At 49.1% G+C, this 19,520-nt stretch overlaps 1 protein-coding gene across 1 annotated transcript in view; it reads right to left on the bottom strand.

Moving 5' to 3' along the window:
- Positions 1-19,520, bottom strand: part of LOC111145814 (sorting nexin family member 30) — a 106,454-nt gene that overhangs the window by 7,538 nt on the left and 79,396 nt on the right. The window contains exons 7-8 of the mRNA XM_022501061.1: positions 13,107-13,193; positions 2,037-2,189 (exon numbers count right to left, since the gene is read on the bottom strand). Of these exons, the coding sequence (XP_022356769.1) occupies positions 2,037-2,189; positions 13,107-13,193 (240 nt within the window). The remainder of the gene's footprint in view (positions 1-2,036; positions 2,190-13,106; positions 13,194-19,520) is intronic.

The following is a 19,520-nucleotide window of genomic DNA, read 5'->3' as shown; positions in this document are numbered from 1 at the left end:
TGTCTCTGGGACCCAGGTTAAACGTTGTTTCCTCAGATTGGCCTTTCCTGCCCACTCCACTTGCCTCCTTCCATCCCTGACCTGAACTGTGCCCCTGGTATTTTCGCCCCAGGTTTCCCGTGCTTTCCCTCTAGAGCATGAATCTTACTCTGAAGTGACAGGATTTCTGGGTTAACGTGTATCTGCCACTGCGTGGAGGGTTCCTTAATGGCAGGAGTCCTGCTGTTTTGTTTAGCAGCCTATCCCCAGGCCCTGGTGCACGGCAGGGACACAGCAGGTAATGTTCAATGTATGTGGCAGCCAAGATGAGGCCCCTGAGACAAGGCCCCTATTCGTGGTATCTGGGAAGACATAAGCTCTGGGTCTGAGTTCTGGGGCCGGGGCCTTGGGAGTGCTGGGATCAATCATGGGGAGAAGCGATGGACACATCCCACCACGTGGGCTTCCAAGTAGTGGGAGGGTTGTTGGACAGCAGAGAGAAGGGGAGGGGATCAGGGAAGGTAGTACCACTTACAGACTATCTACTGAGTGGCACGTATGGTCTAGGGACTCAGGGATGCATCGTTTCACTGTGTCTTCACAATCCATTTTACGGGGAAGAGGCAGACACAGAGAGCCGCTCTGCTTAAGGCACAGCCAGTGAAGGAATGAAGCCTTGGTTTTGCACAGAGGGATCTCTCTATCTTTGGGGGAGTCATGACTGGCCCCAAAGATGCACGTCCCCTGCCAACTACACCAACAATGTATGTGAGTGGGAGCTTTCAGACTTGTGGCCCCAGCAGAACCCAGTCTGACCCTAGTTCAGTCACTCAAACTGTGTCACCTGGGGCAGTCTTAAAAACTTAATGAGCCTCTGTTTCTTTAGCTTCATATGGACAGTCAGAAAACCTTCTTCACAATATATGGGAGGGGGTTAAATTTAAGGACGTGACATATGCATAGCATCTAGCTTAGGGTCAGCAGACACAGCAGGGGCTCTACAGAAATGGTCCTAGGGAACAGAGGCCGGCACCCTCCCCTCTCCCTCTCGAACAGTCCTTCCGAAGGCCTGGCCACTAACGGCTATTCCGTGGCTGTTCTCCCTAGCTCTCCTCCAAAGAAAGATGTAGACACGAAGCCTTCAGAAGATATGGATTCTTCTAGCCTGGGATGAGGACATGTTTCTGGAATTGCAGTGGGACTAGCTGAGTTAATGTTTATCCCACATGGTTTCACGTCTACAGGTACTTATGGAATTGTGACTGGGCCATGTTTCATCTCTCACTTTAGGTTTTCAAGGAATCTTAGGATTTCTTAGCAGAAATGATCTGGGTTTAGCTAGGCCAGGAGCAAAACCTGATTGAGGAGACTTTGCTGAAGTTTGATGAGCGCCCTCCGTGGGTTGTGTGTGTGCATGTGTGTGTGTGTGTGTGTGTGTGTGTGTGAGAGAGAGAGAGAGAGAGAGAGAGAGACAAGACAGGGGTACAACTCTACGAATCAAAGGGATTCATGGGAAAAAAAAACCCTGTTTTTAAAGTTTTCCTTTGTAATCCTACATACTTTTGGGGGAGCTATTTACAAACAGTATTTTGAAGTCTTAAAAACAACCGAACAGTATTTTGATAAGGATTCAGCGGGTTCTATGGCACTACGAGAGTGAGGAACCCCCGTATGTAGAACCACACAGCAGCCTGGGGTTACCGCAAAGCCTCCTTACCTGGAACAAGTCCACAGGCAAGTTCTCGGACTCTGGGAAGCAGCTGGCTGCCAGGCCCAAAGGGCACGGCAGAGAAAAGTGCCACTTCCACAAGTCCCATGGGCACCGGGAGGGGGAGGGGCTCTGCTTCCAAACCCAGCACCCCAGCTTGCACAGCGGGGGCAGCCTCCCCCACAACCCGACCTGCACAGTGAGGGGCAAGGACCATGTGGGCGGTCACTAAGGCCAGACACACAAAATCAGGGAAGCAGGTGGGGCTGGCTGGCCCTCGCGAAAGGCTCCTGCTACTCCTAGGGCTTCCTCCACGGGAGGGCTGGGGTCTTGCCAGCACGCTCTGTACCTTCTCATAATACTGGATGTTCTTGTCCGCCATTCCCATGAGCAGCTGCCGGAAGTCCTGCCTCTTGTTGTTCTGCCATCGCTCCATGTCGGCTTTCAGGTCTGCATTGAAACACTCCATCCGGTCCTGACATTTCTCAACGTCTGCGGGCACCTGGGAGGGGGGAGCAGAAAGGGGGACTCGGGATGTGGAACTGGCGACCCCATGCCTTGAGCTCCCTTGTGAAAGGCCAAATCCCTACATGCAATGCCGTGAACACAGGCCCTCCACGGGGGGCATTTAACTGAAGGAAGGGCCTTGGGTTTTCAGGACTAAAGAGGAATTCTGAAAAGTGCTATCCTGACCCAACTCTCCAAACCCACCCAAGCACAACAGAGACTCATGGGGGAAACACCTCCCTGTTTACAAACAGGGAGAGGAAACCCTGCAGTTCAGAGTCATAGACGTTTGGTTCCTCCTTTTTCCCCATCTGTATGTAAAAATGTGTGTAAATTCTGCAAACATACAGCAGCATTTGGCATTGCCCCTGCCATTCTCCTCAGTCCTATAAGTGAAACCAGAAAAGGTTTCCCCACATCACAGGAACTACTCCATCACCTGTGACGTTTGATAACAGCTACCATCATTAATCACACAATTAACTACACACATAAGACTATCAGCCCACTTCTTCCTCTGAACCCCACATCACAAATCAACTTGAGACCCATTTACACAACCCCAGATTGCAGATAATCAAAAATGATGAGTTTAGGTTAGGGAATTCTGAGGAAATGGGAGGAAAATCATTTATGTGTGTCAAAAGAATCTGAAATACGAAGATGAGGAAAAATACAGTGGGCTATTTCAAGTTTTTCTTTTCTTTTTAAGATTTTATTTATTTGACACAGAGAGAGTGAGAGAGAGAGAGCAGAAGCAGGGGGAGCAGTGAGCAGAGGGAGAAGCAGACTCTCTGCTGAGCAAGGAGTCTGACATGGGGCTTGATCCCAGGACCCTGAGATCATGACCTGAGCCGAAGGCAGACGCTTCACCAACTAACCCATCCAAGTGCCCCTCAAGTTTTTCCTAAAGAAGTTTAGAAGACTTTCTCAAAATGGAGCTCTGTCACAGTCAGAGGACCTTATGGCTTACCTGGGTCCCCAGAGCACAAAGCTGGCTCCTCTCCTCACTCAAGAGCTCCACGGGGCCCTGCAGGTGCCCCAGGGGTGGACAAGCCTAAAACCGGGTCAAACACCCACATGCCAGGTGCTTCAAGACAACAAATGAGGACTTGAGTGTTCTGAGTGCCAGCATCTATGATCACAAATGGCTTCAAGCCATGGGTCGCCATCAGGGGTCAATCTCTACCCACCAGGAAAGTTCTCTCCCCAGGCCTCATGGGTAAGGGGAGGACCCAGAGAACCCAATAAAGGGAGAGCCAAGGCTGTGGGAGCCTGACATGTTTGGGGCTTCCAGAAGGGCCGAGGGCCCCCAGGCCCCGTGCAGACGGCTGCAGGATGCAGAGCAAGGGAAGTGAGCAGCCTGGGGCTGGGGCGTCACAGGCCTGGCATGGGATCTGAAATTGGGTGAGGCAGGAGGAGCTGGACAGAAAGCCAGAGGGAGGCATCCTGGGCAATTTTTAAAAAAGGAACTTTCCTTCAAAGAGGGAGGAAAGCCTTTTCCAAAGCACCTAGCCTCTGGAAGAAGAAAGAGGACCTGACTTTTTCTCTTGACGTCATGACCGCAGTCACTTTTGCCTTCCCCCGCTGCCTCACCCATCGCTGTTGTCCAACTCAGGGGAAACTGAAGAACCGGTGCAGCCCCACCCATCCCCGCCCTCACCCCTCCAGAGCCTTCCCCACAAACATGCAGGGAACCAGCCTCCGTGGAGGCCCAGTGAGCCGGTATCTCTGGGCCTCACTCTCCTGCAGACACAGTCCAGCTCCCTTAATCCTCTCCCAGCAGCTGCTCATTTTAGCACCGGGTGAAAGTTCCCTGGAGCAACTTCCCTTTTGCTTAACAAAACCGCTGTGGCCAGCAGGAAAAGCAAAGCTCTGAAAAGAGAACTGCATCAAGGCCCAGGGAGAAGAGGAAGGCCAGGGCCTGTGATCCAAAGGGTCCAACTCCTGGGTTTGTTCTGAAGATGGGAACTCTGGGGGACCCACAAAAATGAAGAGTCCAAACCACAGCCCTGGATTTTATGATGGCCGGAGCCTCCCCTGGGGAAACGTCGGTAACCCATGATCTTCACACCGCAGTCTGTGCTTGGCACAGAGGGAGACCGCGGGGCTTCGGGGTCAGGAGGCCGGTCTTATCTCAGGCTGCTGACAATCTAGCTGGGAAGGAAGTGAGCAGGGCTGCGCGCTCGGGGGAGAGGGTACCGGTACTCTTGCCTCACTCTGAGCCCCGCGGTAAGCACGCGGCGGGGGAGCTGGAGGGCGAGTCCAGCTTGGAGAAGGGATCGCGCCTCCTGAAGAAAGACCACTCAGGCCTCGGTGCCTGAGTGCCTCGGTCAGTTGGGTGTCTGACTCTTGATTTCAGCTCAAGTTGTGATCTCAGGGTCGTGAGATCAAGCCCCGGGTCGGGCTCCGTACTGAGCACAGAGTCTGCTTGAGGTTCTCTCTCTCCTTCTGCCCCTCCCCCTGCTCTTGCACACGTGCTCTTATGCTCTAAAATAAATACATCCTTAAAAAAAAATAAAAGAAACACCACTGAGGCAACCGACAGGGGGAGGGCTCTCTGGAGTGACAGCACATGCAAGTGAGAGAGGAGAGGCTGTATCCAGACCCACCTCAGGAATCCTCACAGGCTACAGTGCCCACAGAGGACAGACAGAGAATCCCCGCTGGCAAGATGTTGGGGGGCTGAGGGAGGCAGTAAGGAGATGAGAAGCCTGGGTTCCTGAGTCCAGGTTTTCTCAGTTCCACTTAACATGTGCCCCCCTTTTGGAAATTAGAAAAGCCTGTGCTTCCTATAACTATACAGAAAGCTCTAGAGCCAGATTTCCAGAGTTGAAATACCACATCTATAACTACCTCAATGGGTGACCTGGGGCCTCTCTAGGCTGCAGCTTCCATTTCTGGATAACACCAACCACCTCATAAGGTTGTTATGAGGTTAAACAAGATATTATGTATAAAATATTTGGTGTCTGGCATAGATTAAATGCTTCACAAATATTTCAACATTTCAATCAGCATCAATATTATAAACTGCTGTTCATAAAAGATAATCTGCCACGTGCACAGCACACCCCAGTCAAGAACAAATGTTATGAACTTCATTCCGTGTCATATAAAAAGGTTTTTTTTCCCAAATATAAAATATTATTAAATATGTTCATTCAAGCTCTCCACCACCCTTCACCCAGGCTACCTCACCCCGAGATTTCACCAGAGATCAGAGATGAGTCAAGACCAAAATATATTGGCATGAGATCACCCGGGCACCGTGGAACCGGGGCGGTGGCTCTAACAGCATGAGGCAGAGGACAGACCAGGCCAGGCTGGTGGAGACAGTCCTGACAGATGTGGCAATGAGCTGCACATGAGAAATAAGATACAGGAAGTCAGAGGGGAGCCCGAAGTCTGTAGTCTGGGTGGCCAGAGGGGCAGCAGCACATCAGAGGGCTCAGGATAAAGGGTGGGTGCACAGACCAGAGAAAGGGGCCTGCTATAGCCATGGGAAGGGGGAGTCCCCCTCCACAGAAGAGACAGAGACAACTCAACAGCAACCTGATTTAATTTAAGTAAAGGATTTGAACAGACGTTTATGCAGAGAAGATCTACGAATGGCCAGTGGGCATAGGAAAAGGTGCTCCCTGTCACCAATCACTAGGGAAATGCAATTCAAAACCCCAGTGAGAACCACTGCACATCCATGAAGATGGCTAACGACAATGACGATGCAACAACAACAAAATAACAACAAAGGAAGAAGCGACTCAAGTGTCTGTCCACGGATGGACGGGTAAACAAAAATGGGTATGTACATACGGTGGAGTATAATTCAGCCTTCAAGAGGAAGGAAATGCTGACACAAGCTACAACACAAATGAACCTTGAGGACATCAGGCTAAGTGAAATAAGGCAGTTACCAAAGGATAAATATTACATGATTCTACTTATAAGAGGTAGTAAAGTAGTCAGACCTACAGAGACAGAAAGCGCAACAGTGGTTTCCAGGGGCCTGGGAGAGGGGAAATGGGGATGTGTTTCATGGCTACAGTCTCAGTTCCTCAAGATGAAAAGAGTTTTGGAGCTCCATTGCACAACACTGTGGATTTACTTAACACTACTGAACTGTACGCTTAAGAACAGTTAAGACAGTAATTTTGGTTATGTGTGTTCTGCCATGATTCAAAATTTTTTAATATATGGGGAAATCACAGAGGAGGTTGGGGATGGTGGTTGAAGGTTAGAATTCATGGAGAAGCCTAAACGTGTAGGGTTAGTACGGGGATCAGCAGAGGTGACTCAGAAAGATGAGCACAGAAGCAGGAAGTGAGTCAGGGTAGGTGGAGCCACAGAAACACGTGGACAGAGTGGTTAGGAGGAGGAGAGGGGGAAGGGCTAAAAGGAGATGAAGAGGAAGTGGGAACTGGGATGAGCCTTCCAAAGAGACCAGCCGAAGATTCCCAACTTAATGAAGAGGAAGGTGACTGGCATTCTTCTCATTTTTGTCTCTTTCTGGATGGTATCCTTGTGACAATAGGTTCACTGACCAGGAACATCCAGCTTCGCTCAGCTCAATGTTTTAATTTTTTGACCGAGGTGTCGTTAGAGTTGTGGTATCTTGTGTCTGAAGGATGTTGAGATAGAATTACTCAATGCTAGGCTATCGCTTATCACAAGACACCAATAAGAAACTACCAGGTGGGCCCTCAAAAGACAACATTTCTAAATAGAGACAAGGTTGTATTTTCCACAATGGCTCCCTTCTCTCTCATGAGAATTTCCATTACAGAATATGGGTTGTTGGAGCGATGGGAGAAGGGTAATGTGGGATGAGCTTAAGCATTTTTGTATGTTGGGGAGCAGGGTGGGAAGCAAATTCGTTCAATGCTCATTTAAAAAATGAGCTCTCCCATGTACCAGGCATTTCTAGGCCCTACAATATAAATACCTAAATTTCTTTCTTGGAGTTAGGCTGGAGTTATCACATTATCTGCTCCCTTGATGACAGTAGGTTAATAAAGTCCCTAAATATTATATAAGGCAGACATGATCCCAAGTCTTGGGGGAGAGAGAAGGTTCATGGCTGCTATGGGACAGGTCCCAGGACCAATGACAAAACCAGTTCAAGATGGTAGTCTTCTCAGCCATGTGCTGCTGAGGGAAAGGTGGGGCAGAGCTTCCTCACTGGTGCTGTGTGAATAAACAGTATCTATCCCCAGCTGGTCACCTCATTTCAAGCAATCTGTCCTGTCTATCCCAGTGTACTATACAAATATTTTCATTTTCTACATCAGTCAGAGATGAAAAAAAGTTGAGAAAACACTGAGACAGGGTAAAGATCAATAAGAGGCTACTGAACTGGGCAAATAGGAAGGTACTGGTACCCTGAAAGAATGCTTTAAACACACACACACACAGAGAAACAAATTTCAGAGAACGGCCGGTAAGGAGGAAGAAGTGAGTGCCCAAGCCAGGCAGAGGACAGGCGCACTGAGAACAGAGGAGCCATGAGCTCACCTCCATGATGACTGGAAGGAGCTCAGAGACACAGAGATGAAGACCCAAGAGAAGGTCTACATTCTCTCCCCCAGCCCCACTAGTTTCATCTACACAAGACAATAGCCAGAACCTCTACCTCAATGGAGCAAGGCTTGCTGGGAGCCCCGGAGTGGGGATGAAGGGTTCTAACGTCGGAACCAGACACATCCAAGAACCAAGTCCAGTTCCATGCCTTGTTAGCTTTGTCACGTGTACTGCGTAATTCCCCTGAGCCTGGGTGCCTCATCTGTACAATGGGAATAACGACATTATAGAAGGTGTTGCAGGTACTATATAAGGAAGGTGACAGGGTCCTGCTATTTCTTGGCTGATGTGACCGCTGGCTTTCTACCCCAGGCTGGGATGGTGGCCACCATGGAGAGAATGGGGAGACATGAGGCACGTCTCTCTTCACTCATCTGATGTGTCTGAAGATGACTTCACAAAACTCTCGGGTCTGTAGAAGTTCCACATGAAGAAGTCTCCTTGCCCCCATCTTGCTTTAGAACTAGAGTTCTTGCTCCCGGCCACATTCCCCGGCCCAGAACGGTCACTATGCTGGGGGTCCAAAGAGCTCTGAAAGGTCCATGGTCTTCAAGGTGTGTGCAAGCGATCCCGAGTTCCACTTCCCTTCCCTACTTCTGCTCAGTCAAGGAAGCAACAGCTCAGTACATCCTGTTCTCTGCTCCTACCCACTTCCACGTGACACACCTTCTCACCTCCAAGACAACACTACGTGTTTCCAGCAGCTTCTTCACCTGGTGCCGGACCTACAACAAGGCCACCTGTGGGTCAGGCCTTAAAACATCATCCTTCCCCAAACCCCCCGCTTCTTTTTATCATTTGAAGATAACTGTAAGATTTTTGTATTCTCCCTTGGCACCCCTCCTTTGTTCTTTCTGGAATCACATGAATAGATTAGCACTGAAAAGAGCCCATCACAGAATGGAGTAAAACGTGCAACTTCCCTCCATGGTTTACTCTTACTGTTCAGGTTAGTGTGTGAGCTTCCCAGCCAGTTTTAAATGGAATTCCTTATTGTGTCTAGTAACAGCTCTGATACCCGCTCTGGATCCTGGGGAGGGGTCACATGTGAAGATTTACACGAGTCTGGGGCCCTGACAAGCACATTGTAAGGCAGCCCACTAAGTGCCTGTCACTGCTCTGACCTCAAAGTTCAAACGAGACAAGCCAAGTCTACATAATCTGAAGGTCCCCTCGCCTGAGAAGAAACCCCCTCAGGCTCTGCTGACTTTTCTCAACCCTAAAAACAAAGCAAAACTTTGAATTCTGTGATCCTCTAGGCCCATCCCTGTGCACGGCCTAGCCACAGTCAGGAGCGGGGGCCACAGGACACCTCTCCCTCCTCCTCATGTGGCCTCTCTGGTGTGAAATTCATAGAGGGGGCTGTGGAGACCCACAAGGCCATTTCTTTCTGCTGGGTTTTGGAGAAGTGATCGGATTCTGATACCACGCCATGGCTTCACAGAAACCAACTTTCCCTCTCTCTTTAGAGCAACTTTGCAAGACTTCAGCCTCAAAACAAGGCAAGCCCCTCGGCTTGCTAAGACCCTCAGATGTTGTTAACGTGCCCAGAGCCCTGTGAAAACTGCCCGTCTTCAGGTAAGAATCCTTTACTTCCCAGCATCCCCGGGACCAACCTGTGAGCAATCTTTTTTTTTTTTTTTTTTAGAGATTTTATTTCTTTGACAGAGAGAGAGCAACAAGTAGAGGGAGAGGGAGAAGCAGGCTCTCTGCTGAGCAGGGAGCCTGACCTGGGGCTCGATCCCAGGACCCTGGGATCACGACCTGAGCCGAAGGTAGTCGCTTCACCGACTGAGCCACCTGGGTGCCCCATCCAACCTGTGAGCAGTCTTGTTCCTGCTCTCGTCATGGACAGCAGGGCCCACTGGGTCTTTGGGGTAAGAATCCGCCCTGACCCACTTCCTGACCCCCTGCCTTCTCTTGCCAATAGCAGCTCTCAGCAGAGCTCAAAACCAGACAAAACAACAAAACACAGCAAACATTCACCTGCTGATGGGCTGCTATGGAGGACAGGCATTTGGGAGGGCTGGGAAGGGGAAACTTTAGAACACAAGGTCACCATGCCCAAACGATGCAGTGAAAAAAAAAAATTAAGCAAAATTTTTTTAAAAAGCCATAAGGGCAACAGACCAGGAAAAAACAAAGTTCGCAGTCAGCATTCCTCCTGGAGACAGATGGAGCTGGAATGGGAAGCCGAGGCCCCTCCACGGAGCCTGTTTCTACATCAGACACTATGCTGACCTTCACAGCAGGAAGCCCATGAGGGCTAATGAGCAAACCAGTCCAAGCTGGAGGACAGAGCTGGGATTTGAACCCAGGGCTGTCTAGGTCTAAATCCTGTGCTCTTTCAACCAAACCCTTACTCACTGGGGAAGGCCACCAACGGAGCCCTCCGCTGCCCCCCAACGTAGTTGCTGTCCCAGATTCAAAACTGGTAGCACAATTTCTGCCGCTTCCACCGTGAGATGACACTCATTGGTGCACCGGCAACTGACAGCCCATTTGGTTAATTACCACCATCTAACTAAGGGCAAAATTAACATGGGCATGGCTCAGCAACCCACCAGAGAGAGGGAAGACCAAGACTGCCTCCCCACAGTGTGCTGAGAGAACGTAGGCATGTTCAGATGTCCTGGTTAGTCTCACTGGCTGGGAAGAAACCCTCCCCCCTCTTCTAAGAACTCCTGTGGTCAAGGGAGGGAGTCGTATGGGTGATGCTTTAGGAAGGTGGAAACAGCAGCAGCAAGAAGATTTCAACATCCACAGGGAGGAGAAGAGGAGTCACCCAGGCCGGCAGGGAGCATATAGCAACGAGGCAGGAGCCCAGCAGCTTGGCTGGGTGGAATGTGGGAGCCAGAAACCACTGTTGCCTCGGCCCCATCTGCTCCCAGGTGGTGCGACCTTAGGCAGCCAGCACGTCAAGGCAGTCAGCATTCCACTGGGCCTATTAGTCATAAGCTTCAGCTCCCGTCTTGACAAAGGAACTGTTCCACACAGAGCGGAGCACGTAGTAAATGACAAGCCAGCCTCTGAGAAAGCTTGTATTCAGTGCTGAGCAGGGATGCATGCTGACAGAACACCTTTTATTTACTTAACATTTCTAAAAAAGATTTTTATTTATTTGTCAGAGAGAGAGCCAGAGGTCACAAGTAGGCAGAGAGGCAGGCAGAGAGAGAGGAGGAAGCAGGCTCCCCGCTGAGCAGAGAGCCCGATGCAGGGTTCAATCCCGGGACCCTGAGATCACGACCTGAGCCGAAGGCAGAGGCTTAACCCACTGAGCCATCCAGGCGCCCGGAACACCTTTTAAATACAAGATCTTCATCTCCCCAACTAGGCCAGAGGCAGAACTTGCTGTCTCTCCCTTCCTCCCTCACCATGAAAAGTGACTTGTATATCTGTGTCGGAAAGCGAAATTGTTAGAATGAAATTTCATAGGGCGCATCGGTGGTTCGGTGGCTTAAGCATCCGACTCTTAATCTTAAGGGCATGAGTTCAAGCCCAGCATGGAGCCTACTAAAAAAGAAAGAAAGTTCGAAATATATAAACACAGTATTTCATGTCATTCCTTTAAATGGCATCATGTTCCAGAATATCACAGGAATGGCTCAGAACTAGTCGAGGGAACAGGCAGCTGGAAGACAGGGTGTGGCTGGTCCCCATGGGCCCCTCATTACACACAGGACAGAAGCAGGCCAACCTGTGGTGAGAGGAACAGATGAGAGGTGCCTAGCCTTCTGGCCATGTCGCGGTGGCACACACCAGGCCAGTGACAAGAGTCCCTGTCCCTATCACCTGACTCTCCATCAGCTGTACCTTCACTCTTGTGTAGGTCACTATGGGGGACACATGAACCAATGCAACAAACGTGGATTGTACGCCTGCTGCATACTGGGTAAAGACCCCGGGTACCCACAGAGCTAGGCAATTTACCGAGCTGCTCTGTGGCGCATTCCTCACCCACGAAATGGGGAAAGAACAATGCCTTCCCCCTGGGCCACAGATGGCTATTGTGGTGATCGTGGGAAGCAACAGATATGTGTGTGTGTGTGTGTGTATATACATATACACACACATACACACACACACATACACTATATGGAGTCAAGGTGTGCCATTTTTGAGGTGTGGGTTTCAAATTTCCAAAGCTGGTCCCTTGCCAGGTGCGTCTCGGCACAGCTGTACCGGCAGCCGGAACCAGGGCAGAGGGAGACAAACCATTCTGCCACCAAACCATTTCCCTGAGCCGCGCCCCTGCGGTTTATCTTTTTTTTTTTTTTTAATCTTTTCAGTAACATTCCCTCCCCCCACCTCTTCTCTGAAAACAAACACACCTTCCAGTTACACCTTCCAAATACAAGTCTTCCAAAGACCACCCAAAAAGGAGCACAGTAACACAGGGCTGACTGGCACCGTCCCGAAGTCAGAAGCTGCAACATTTATTAACTTCGAGATCTTGGGCCATGGTTTGCTCATCTCTCAGATGGGAATAATGATGGTACCCAAAGTGCATGACGGTTGTACGGAATCAGTGAGATACTGTAAACAGCTTCACACCCAACTTGAATGTTGGCTATTATTAATCTTGTTTTTCTCTTGTTTTATCCCGGGGAGAAAAAGGCAACAAATGGCAGAGGGCAACACAAGGGATGTGTGTGTTTACCACAGGATCCTTTGTCCAGACCCAGGGCCCTTAAATACACTCAGTCAGTGCTTCTTAGACTGTGGCAAAGGACCACTACCTGTTGGCTTTTTTCCCCCAGCATGACAAAGTCGTAGACCTACTATGTGTGACTGGTAAGCAGTTCGCTCCACATGAGCTAGTTGGACAACACTCCCACTGCGGGTTCAACAACTATCAACCTGCTATCAAACCGCTGACCCTCAGCTTCTACACCTTTCTTGTCATGGGTCAGTAACAGCGGATGAGTCAGCAGACCACACTTCTGAGAACAGTGATCTAGACTGTTCTTCCCCCTTTCTCCTCAATCCCATTTTACAGAGTGAGGAACTGCCCCTGCACGGCAAAGCTGAAAGTCAAAACAAAACCAAACCAAACCAGAAAAACAAAACAAAACAAAAAAAAACCCCAAAACACAAAAAACAAAACAAACCAACCCTGAGGAAACAGCAGAAAACCCCAAGTACACATTAGAAAGTTCCAGAAAAACGACATCAAAGAGAACAAATGGAGGACAGTCACAGCACGAACACAGCCCAGCTGGGCCTGACCACCTGAGCCGCACGGATCTAGGGACAAGACTTCACTTGGCACCAGCGGGGTAGCTGCAGCTGCAGCCCCGAGGGCCCAGCCTTCCCGGGGAGCCTCCCTGACCTTGGGGCGGTCTTCCTTCCTCAGAGCCACAGCTTCCAGTTTGGCTTCGTACTCCGCTTGCACTTGGTCCCTCTTCTTCAGGACGCTCTGCAGGACGAGAAAGGGGAAGCGTGTCACACTGAGTTCACAAAGGAGCCTCCCAGCCCCAGGCAGTTGCTTCTCTGCCCCATTCCTCCCCAGTTCATGGCACACCCCGGCCCCACCACCTGATCCCAGGACAGTCCAGCTGCCGCGTGACATGTGACATGGACTCTGGGGGAAGCAGGGGTGGAAGACAGGTGGCACCATCCTCCGAGCTTTCTAGCACAGTAACTCAGCCTGGTGCTGGAGGTGACGGATGCTCTGGGTGAGGACAAGTAGGGGGAACAGAACCACCGCAGCCACACTGATGAGAGGACTCGGCTGTGCTGGAATGTGAGGCTTGGCAGGGGACAGCACAGGCCGTTCTCTGGACCGCTCGTGGAAAAGTCTAAGTCAGGAGAGTTCTTGACTCTGGTTCACGGAGTTGATCCTGGTGGACTGATTTGCTCCATGATCTGTGAGCCGCTCATCTGTCCCCCTGCTCTGGACCAGGCATCCAAAGAGCAAAGAGGTACCCTGCCCCGGCACCTGAGGGGTTCTACCAAGAGAAGAGGTGTAGACACAGCGCAAAGGTGCCTCTGTGCACAAGTCCAGAATCCCCAGAACCACACAGTGAGCCTGCTAGGGGCAGTGGTACCTGAGCTCAAACAGAGCCAGCCTCGGCAGGGCTTGGGCGAGGCGAGCCAGACGCCCAGGACACAAAATTGAAGGAGACAATCACTCTCGGGCCCCTGTAAGATCGGTACCTGAGCCTGAGCGTCTCCCTAAATCTGTGCCCCAGGTGCCGCCCTTGCCCCCACCTGCTGCCGGCTCCGCCACGGAGACCCCACTAGGCAGGACAGAAAAGAATGCAATCCATGGTCTAGGAAAGCATCTGTCTTATCCAAGGGTTTCTTTTTTCTCCTTTTAGTAGAAGAAGCATGAATGGCAAATTGAGAGTGATAAGAACTTTCTTTCCCGCTAACTCAGAAGTCACAAAGTGCTGTGAAAGCTTCTAATCTTGGGCTTTTCCCATAGGCACCTTCCCACACAGTATGGAGTCAGGCAGGAAAGGAGTCTTGGCTCCTTGGCTAAGCAGGGGCCACCCTGTGTCCCTGACAACGTGCTAAAAAGGGAGAAGTGGCTGAGCAGTTGAGCGCACTTGGGGGGAACCTTCTACTGCAATGTGTTAATACAGGGAACCTCAAGCCTTCCTCTGAGGTAAGTATTTCCTTTGAGAAGTGTTTTACCCTGTGAAGAATGTGAGGAAAAAAACCTGTAATAGAGCAGCTTTTGTTTGCTACTTGTCTTTCTCCCGGATGCTCTGAAGCTCCCTCCCCCCGCTCCTCAAGCATTGAGTAGCAAAGTCTCACAGATGTTCAACAGGACTCTCTGCTCTGATGGAAACGTCCCATCATCCGCACTTAATCCGGGAGCCGTTAGTCCCACCCGCTGATTGAACTCCTGCAGCTGGATGGTGTGACTGAGGAACTGGACTTAAACTTTCGCTTAACTAATTTGAATTTAAACTTAAATAGCTACCTATGGCTAGTGGCTGCCATACTGGACAGCACACACATACATAAAGTAAAAACAAAAAAGTCAGGGGTCCCTTCTGGATTTCATAGAACCCAGAAAATTGTGTAAATCTACTAGTCTGGTACAAGCAGGAGTAAAAATCATCATCTCTACCCAAACACACGATGCTATCCATACAGACCCAGACGTGGTTCTCCAGGGCACAACGGAACGGCAGGGAGGGGCTGACGAATGAAACCCTTGTCACTGCCGTGGGCTCTCATCACGGGACACCTCATACCTCACTGGAAAAGGCACAGACCCAGACTAGGAATGGGTTGGGCTGTCCCGGTGATGCTCTGTCAGTGTGGAAAGAACCTCGTAACCAAAGCTAGAAATGCTCTCCAAGCAATGCTTTGGAACCCAGTCAGTACAGTGTGGGGCTTCCTGTCCCTTGTTCTGCTCCAGGACTCTGTGCTGAGGGTGCCAAGACCCCCAGGAGGGGAGGAATGGCAAGAGCTCCACACCTAGAACAGATCAGATGCATCTCTTCTCCCTATCCTACAGCAGGCGAAGGGGCCCTGGGATTCAGCTACACTCCCTCCCCTAGTTAGCGTGGCCCTCCCTGGCCCAGAGGAGAGGTTGGCCTCTGACTCCTTAGCCACTGCTACCCCCATTGTGCCCTGAAGTGGCCAGAATGCTGCCTTCTCATGCTGCTGCTGGAGGATTCGCACCACCATCCCCCACCTCATGGGACAGCAGAAAAGATTCACAGGAGCCTGAAGAAGTAAACGGATATTATCCCCATTTTATAGACAAGAACACTAAGGTACAGTGGAGGGAGCTGGTTGAGGCCACTCTGCTAACCGCATAGCAGTGACTCGGGCATTTCCTGCCACATTCCAGGACGGTGTGTGGTTCCCCAGTCTGAGTGGAAGCCCAGCCCCACTGCAGATTGGGAAACAGGTTTTGAATCGAGCTAAACCAAGACTACCGTCCTTGTTAAAAGCATCTTTGCACACAGCGGGTGATGATCTGAACGGACCAGCCTTGTAGCCCCAAACAACACAGGCTCTGTCAATAAAATGGGTCAAACCAGCCTATGGTTGACGGGGCCTGAGCTTGAGACCGCAAAGGGACAGGTCAGCAGCTACAGAGAGGTCCCTCCACCCCCGAGTGACAAGCAAAAGCTAGCCATCTCCTGAGCGGCTCCCAGAACCCTGTAGGGCCTCTGATGCCGGTGGAGAATGTGTATGTGCTGCTGAAACGAGCACGAGAATGTAAATCAAAAGGTGACACATGGGGATATACTTTCCTTGCTCCTTTGCGACCCTCTGCCACTTCCCTGTTGAGCCAGCCTCACCCTGTCTCTGCCCTGCCTTTAATGCCCGCCTTCGTTCAGAACCCTGGTGCCGGGGATCCAGCAGAGAACAGAACACACACAACACCTGCTTTCATGGAGCTTACATTCTAGAAAGGAGGCAGATATTGCAAAGGAAAATATATTAATGTATGGGGAATATAGCTGTGTGTAATGCTGAGTGGAAGAGGAAAAAGAAAACAGGACGGGAGGATATAAAGGGCCAAGGGTTTGGGGGAGAGCGGAATTGTACCTAAAGCAGCCAGGAAGGGTCTCGATGAGATGATGATTTTAATTAGACGTGAAATATATTTTTCTCATATGCTGTGCTTTTTTTTTTTTAAATGTAGAGAGGAAGAATTTCCTTAACAAATAAATTGCAGAGATGGTGAGGGATTTTTTAAAATACTTAAGAAACATATCAAGTGAAGTACGGATTTATATGGGTCACAATTTCAAAAAATACCTATAAAAACAGTATCTGAGACAACTGGGGAAAGGGATGGTAACTGGATATTTTAGGTACGATAATAATGTGGTTCTTCTTTCTTTTAAACAACACTTGTACTTTAGAGCTATGTACTAAATATTTTTGTACGAAGTGATCCGATGCCTGGGATTTGCTTTAAAATAACCCAGGGCGTGGGGGTTGGAAGCAGGTGGGAGCAGAGCTGGAACAGCGTGGACCCTGAGTGGGTAACTGCTGGAGCCAGCTGATGGTACATGGGGGGCTGTGATACCTCCACTCTACTTTTGGATGTTTCCATAATAAAAAGTTAAACAATGGAAACATAATACCGGTCATCCAAACTGTTAGTAACAAGCTAATAATAACCACTGAACTACAATGACACCAGCATGTGGAAGTTAAATCACAGATATGTTCCGTGGTTTGGCTTTCAATCTCTGTACTGGCTTTCCTCCAAGAAAATACCACAATAGTCAGAATCAACTGGAAGCCTCAACATTCCCTCTCCAGCCCCGGAGCTCATGCTCACGTCTTCTACCAGTGAGACAATATGCTCACAAACTTACAGGATGAGGAAGAGGTAGCTGCCAAGATAGCCCCCAGTGCGAAAGGTCAGCAGCTACCAAAAAGCCACCTTGAGTCTGGAAGGTTTTTCAGAGTCAAATCTTTTTTCTAAGAGGGACAATATGATGCAGGCTTGAGGAAGTAGATGAGAGGAGCAGGAACAGCTCAGCCATGCGTAGAAGACTGTAGAACAGAATGGTTCCTCTTCTGATATGCCAGGGGCTGATGACCCAAAAGACCCAAGGGGGATTCATGGAGAATTCTGAGTGTTCAGTAACAAAGATGCTCAGATGGGAATAAAAATCAAATACCCAACATGGCACTGTGGCTGGTTTTGGAGTGACCCCCTAGGCCAGTATTTCCCTGTAGACAGGAACATGAGTCTGACCTTGGTCCTGGTGACATAATTTCTGATTAAATGATTGAACTTAGGCTGTCCCTTTTGACATGAGCTTTTTACACCTTCATTCTATTGAAAATAGACCACCTATGAGTTAAATGTTCTAGGGTGATATGGGTAATATTAAAACCACACATTTCCCTCTAGTTTGAAAAGATACTTATTACAGAAAATCTGGAAAATAAAGAAAAACATACAAGAGGGGCGAAATCTCGTCTTCTAGGCACAACCAATACACCTTATGTCTTCTATTTTTTTCTCTTGAGTAGACTTCTTTGATGTTTCCCATTTCTGTGTCTCCCCTTCCTGGCAGTCTGTTATTTAGATGTTGGATACTGAGGTCTGATCCTCTCATTTTCATATTTTTTTCTCTCAAATTCTCTATCTTTTTGTCTCACTTTACAAGTGATTTCCTTAACTTTTTCTTTTCTTTTAATTTTTTTTTTTCATTTCTATCATGGTTTCAATTGCCATGATCTCTTTGTTCTCTAGATACCAAAAAAGTTTTCTTTTATGGTTGTGACATCTCTTTCTGAAGATATTAATGATTTTTTTTCCTGGAGATTTTCTTCTCCCTCAAGGATGTTTCATTGAGTATATGTTTTTTCTTTGTTTTAACTTAATATTCATATTAGAATCTTCTCTTAAATATTCAGAGACCTTGTCTGCCCACTCATCCAAGGAAACAGTAAAAAAACTGATTGAAAGCTCTCCATACATTGAGGGCTTGTTGACAATTCTCTACAGGGATCCTGCTGGGTCCTTTCATTGAGGATCCTTTCCCCATTATTAGTATCTTCAAGTCTCTTCTCTTGGCCTGTTTAGATGCTTATAGAAAAGGCTCTTCTGACCCTTACAGAGAAGATATAAGGCTGAGAGCCGAGCAGAGAAAGATGACTGGGAGTCTCCGCATTTGGTAATCTTTTACTTAGCATCCTGACTTTAGGATTTTAGCCCCCCTGCCTCAACTGTGCCTAGGGTCCCTCCGTCCAGAGACCTTCTGTTTTACCCCTCCAGAGAATATGCCTCTAGTTCTGCCAGAGGACAGAAGGGACCGTGGCCCCTGTGTGAGGAGGGAAGTCAGAACTGGAAGCTCTAACTTCTTCGTAAGTAGATTCCTGACTCATCTTCCTCTTCAGCTCTCTCTCACCCCCATCCCAGAGGCACTTGGTGCTGCCAATTCTCCACTTTTCTGAAGGGTCCCACAGTGTAAACCAGGTGGTCTCTGAGTTCTTTCCCCCACAGTCAGCCTCAAAGGCAGTTTTTTGAGTCACCTAAGTCACTTATCGCCTCTTGGTCTGCTTCCCAGCCCCCACTGTACTGCTACTATTTCTCCTCCTGCTGCTCTTTATCTTTGCAGGCATAGACCTCAAACAAATGACCAAACAAACCACTCTGGTGTCATCTGGGTGCCTTTCATGAAAAAGTTTATCTAGTCTGCCACCACCGAGAATCTCAGACTGCTAATTTTTATATATTTGTCTAACTTTTTAAAACATTTGAGATCATGCACATGTCTATATCCTGCTTTTTAATTTTCCAGAAATTATGTCCTCAATCTATTAAGTACTTTTGTTTAGAAAAGAAGACCTTTTTTTCCTTCCCCCGACTCAATCTTCCAGAAAATTTCCGATTCGGGGGCTCCCGGCTGGCTCCGTAGGTTAAGCAACTGCCTTCGGCTCGGGTCTTGATCTCGGGGTCCTAGGATCGAGCCCTGAGTCGGGTTCCTTGCTCTGTGGGGCGTCTGCTTCTCCCTCTCCCTCTGTTCCTCTACCTCCCACCCCATGTTCACTCTCTCTCTCTCAAATAAATAAATAAATAAATAAATCTTTAAAAAAGGAAAGAAGAAATAAAATCTGTTTTTGTTTCCAAAGGAACTAGACGTGGCCAACCTGAAGCTTAGTCATTCGACTCCTTAGCTCCACCATGTGGCTCACAGGGGGAAAGGTGGGCAGGCTGGGAAAAAAGTGGCAAATAACTGACATCTGGAAAAAGCTATCTGGGAACACTGTTCAAAGTATCTCCAACTCAAAGAGCAACTAA

The sequence above is a fragment of the Enhydra lutris genome, unplaced genomic scaffold (genome assembly GCF_002288905.1).
Source record: "Enhydra lutris kenyoni isolate GAN:26980312 unplaced genomic scaffold, ASM228890v2 scaffoldscaffold13, whole genome shotgun sequence".
NCBI lineage: Eukaryota > Metazoa > Chordata > Mammalia > Carnivora > Mustelidae > Enhydra > Enhydra lutris.
The sequence above is the reverse complement of the archived record's forward strand: the minus strand, read 5'-3'. Positions and strand labels throughout refer to the sequence as shown.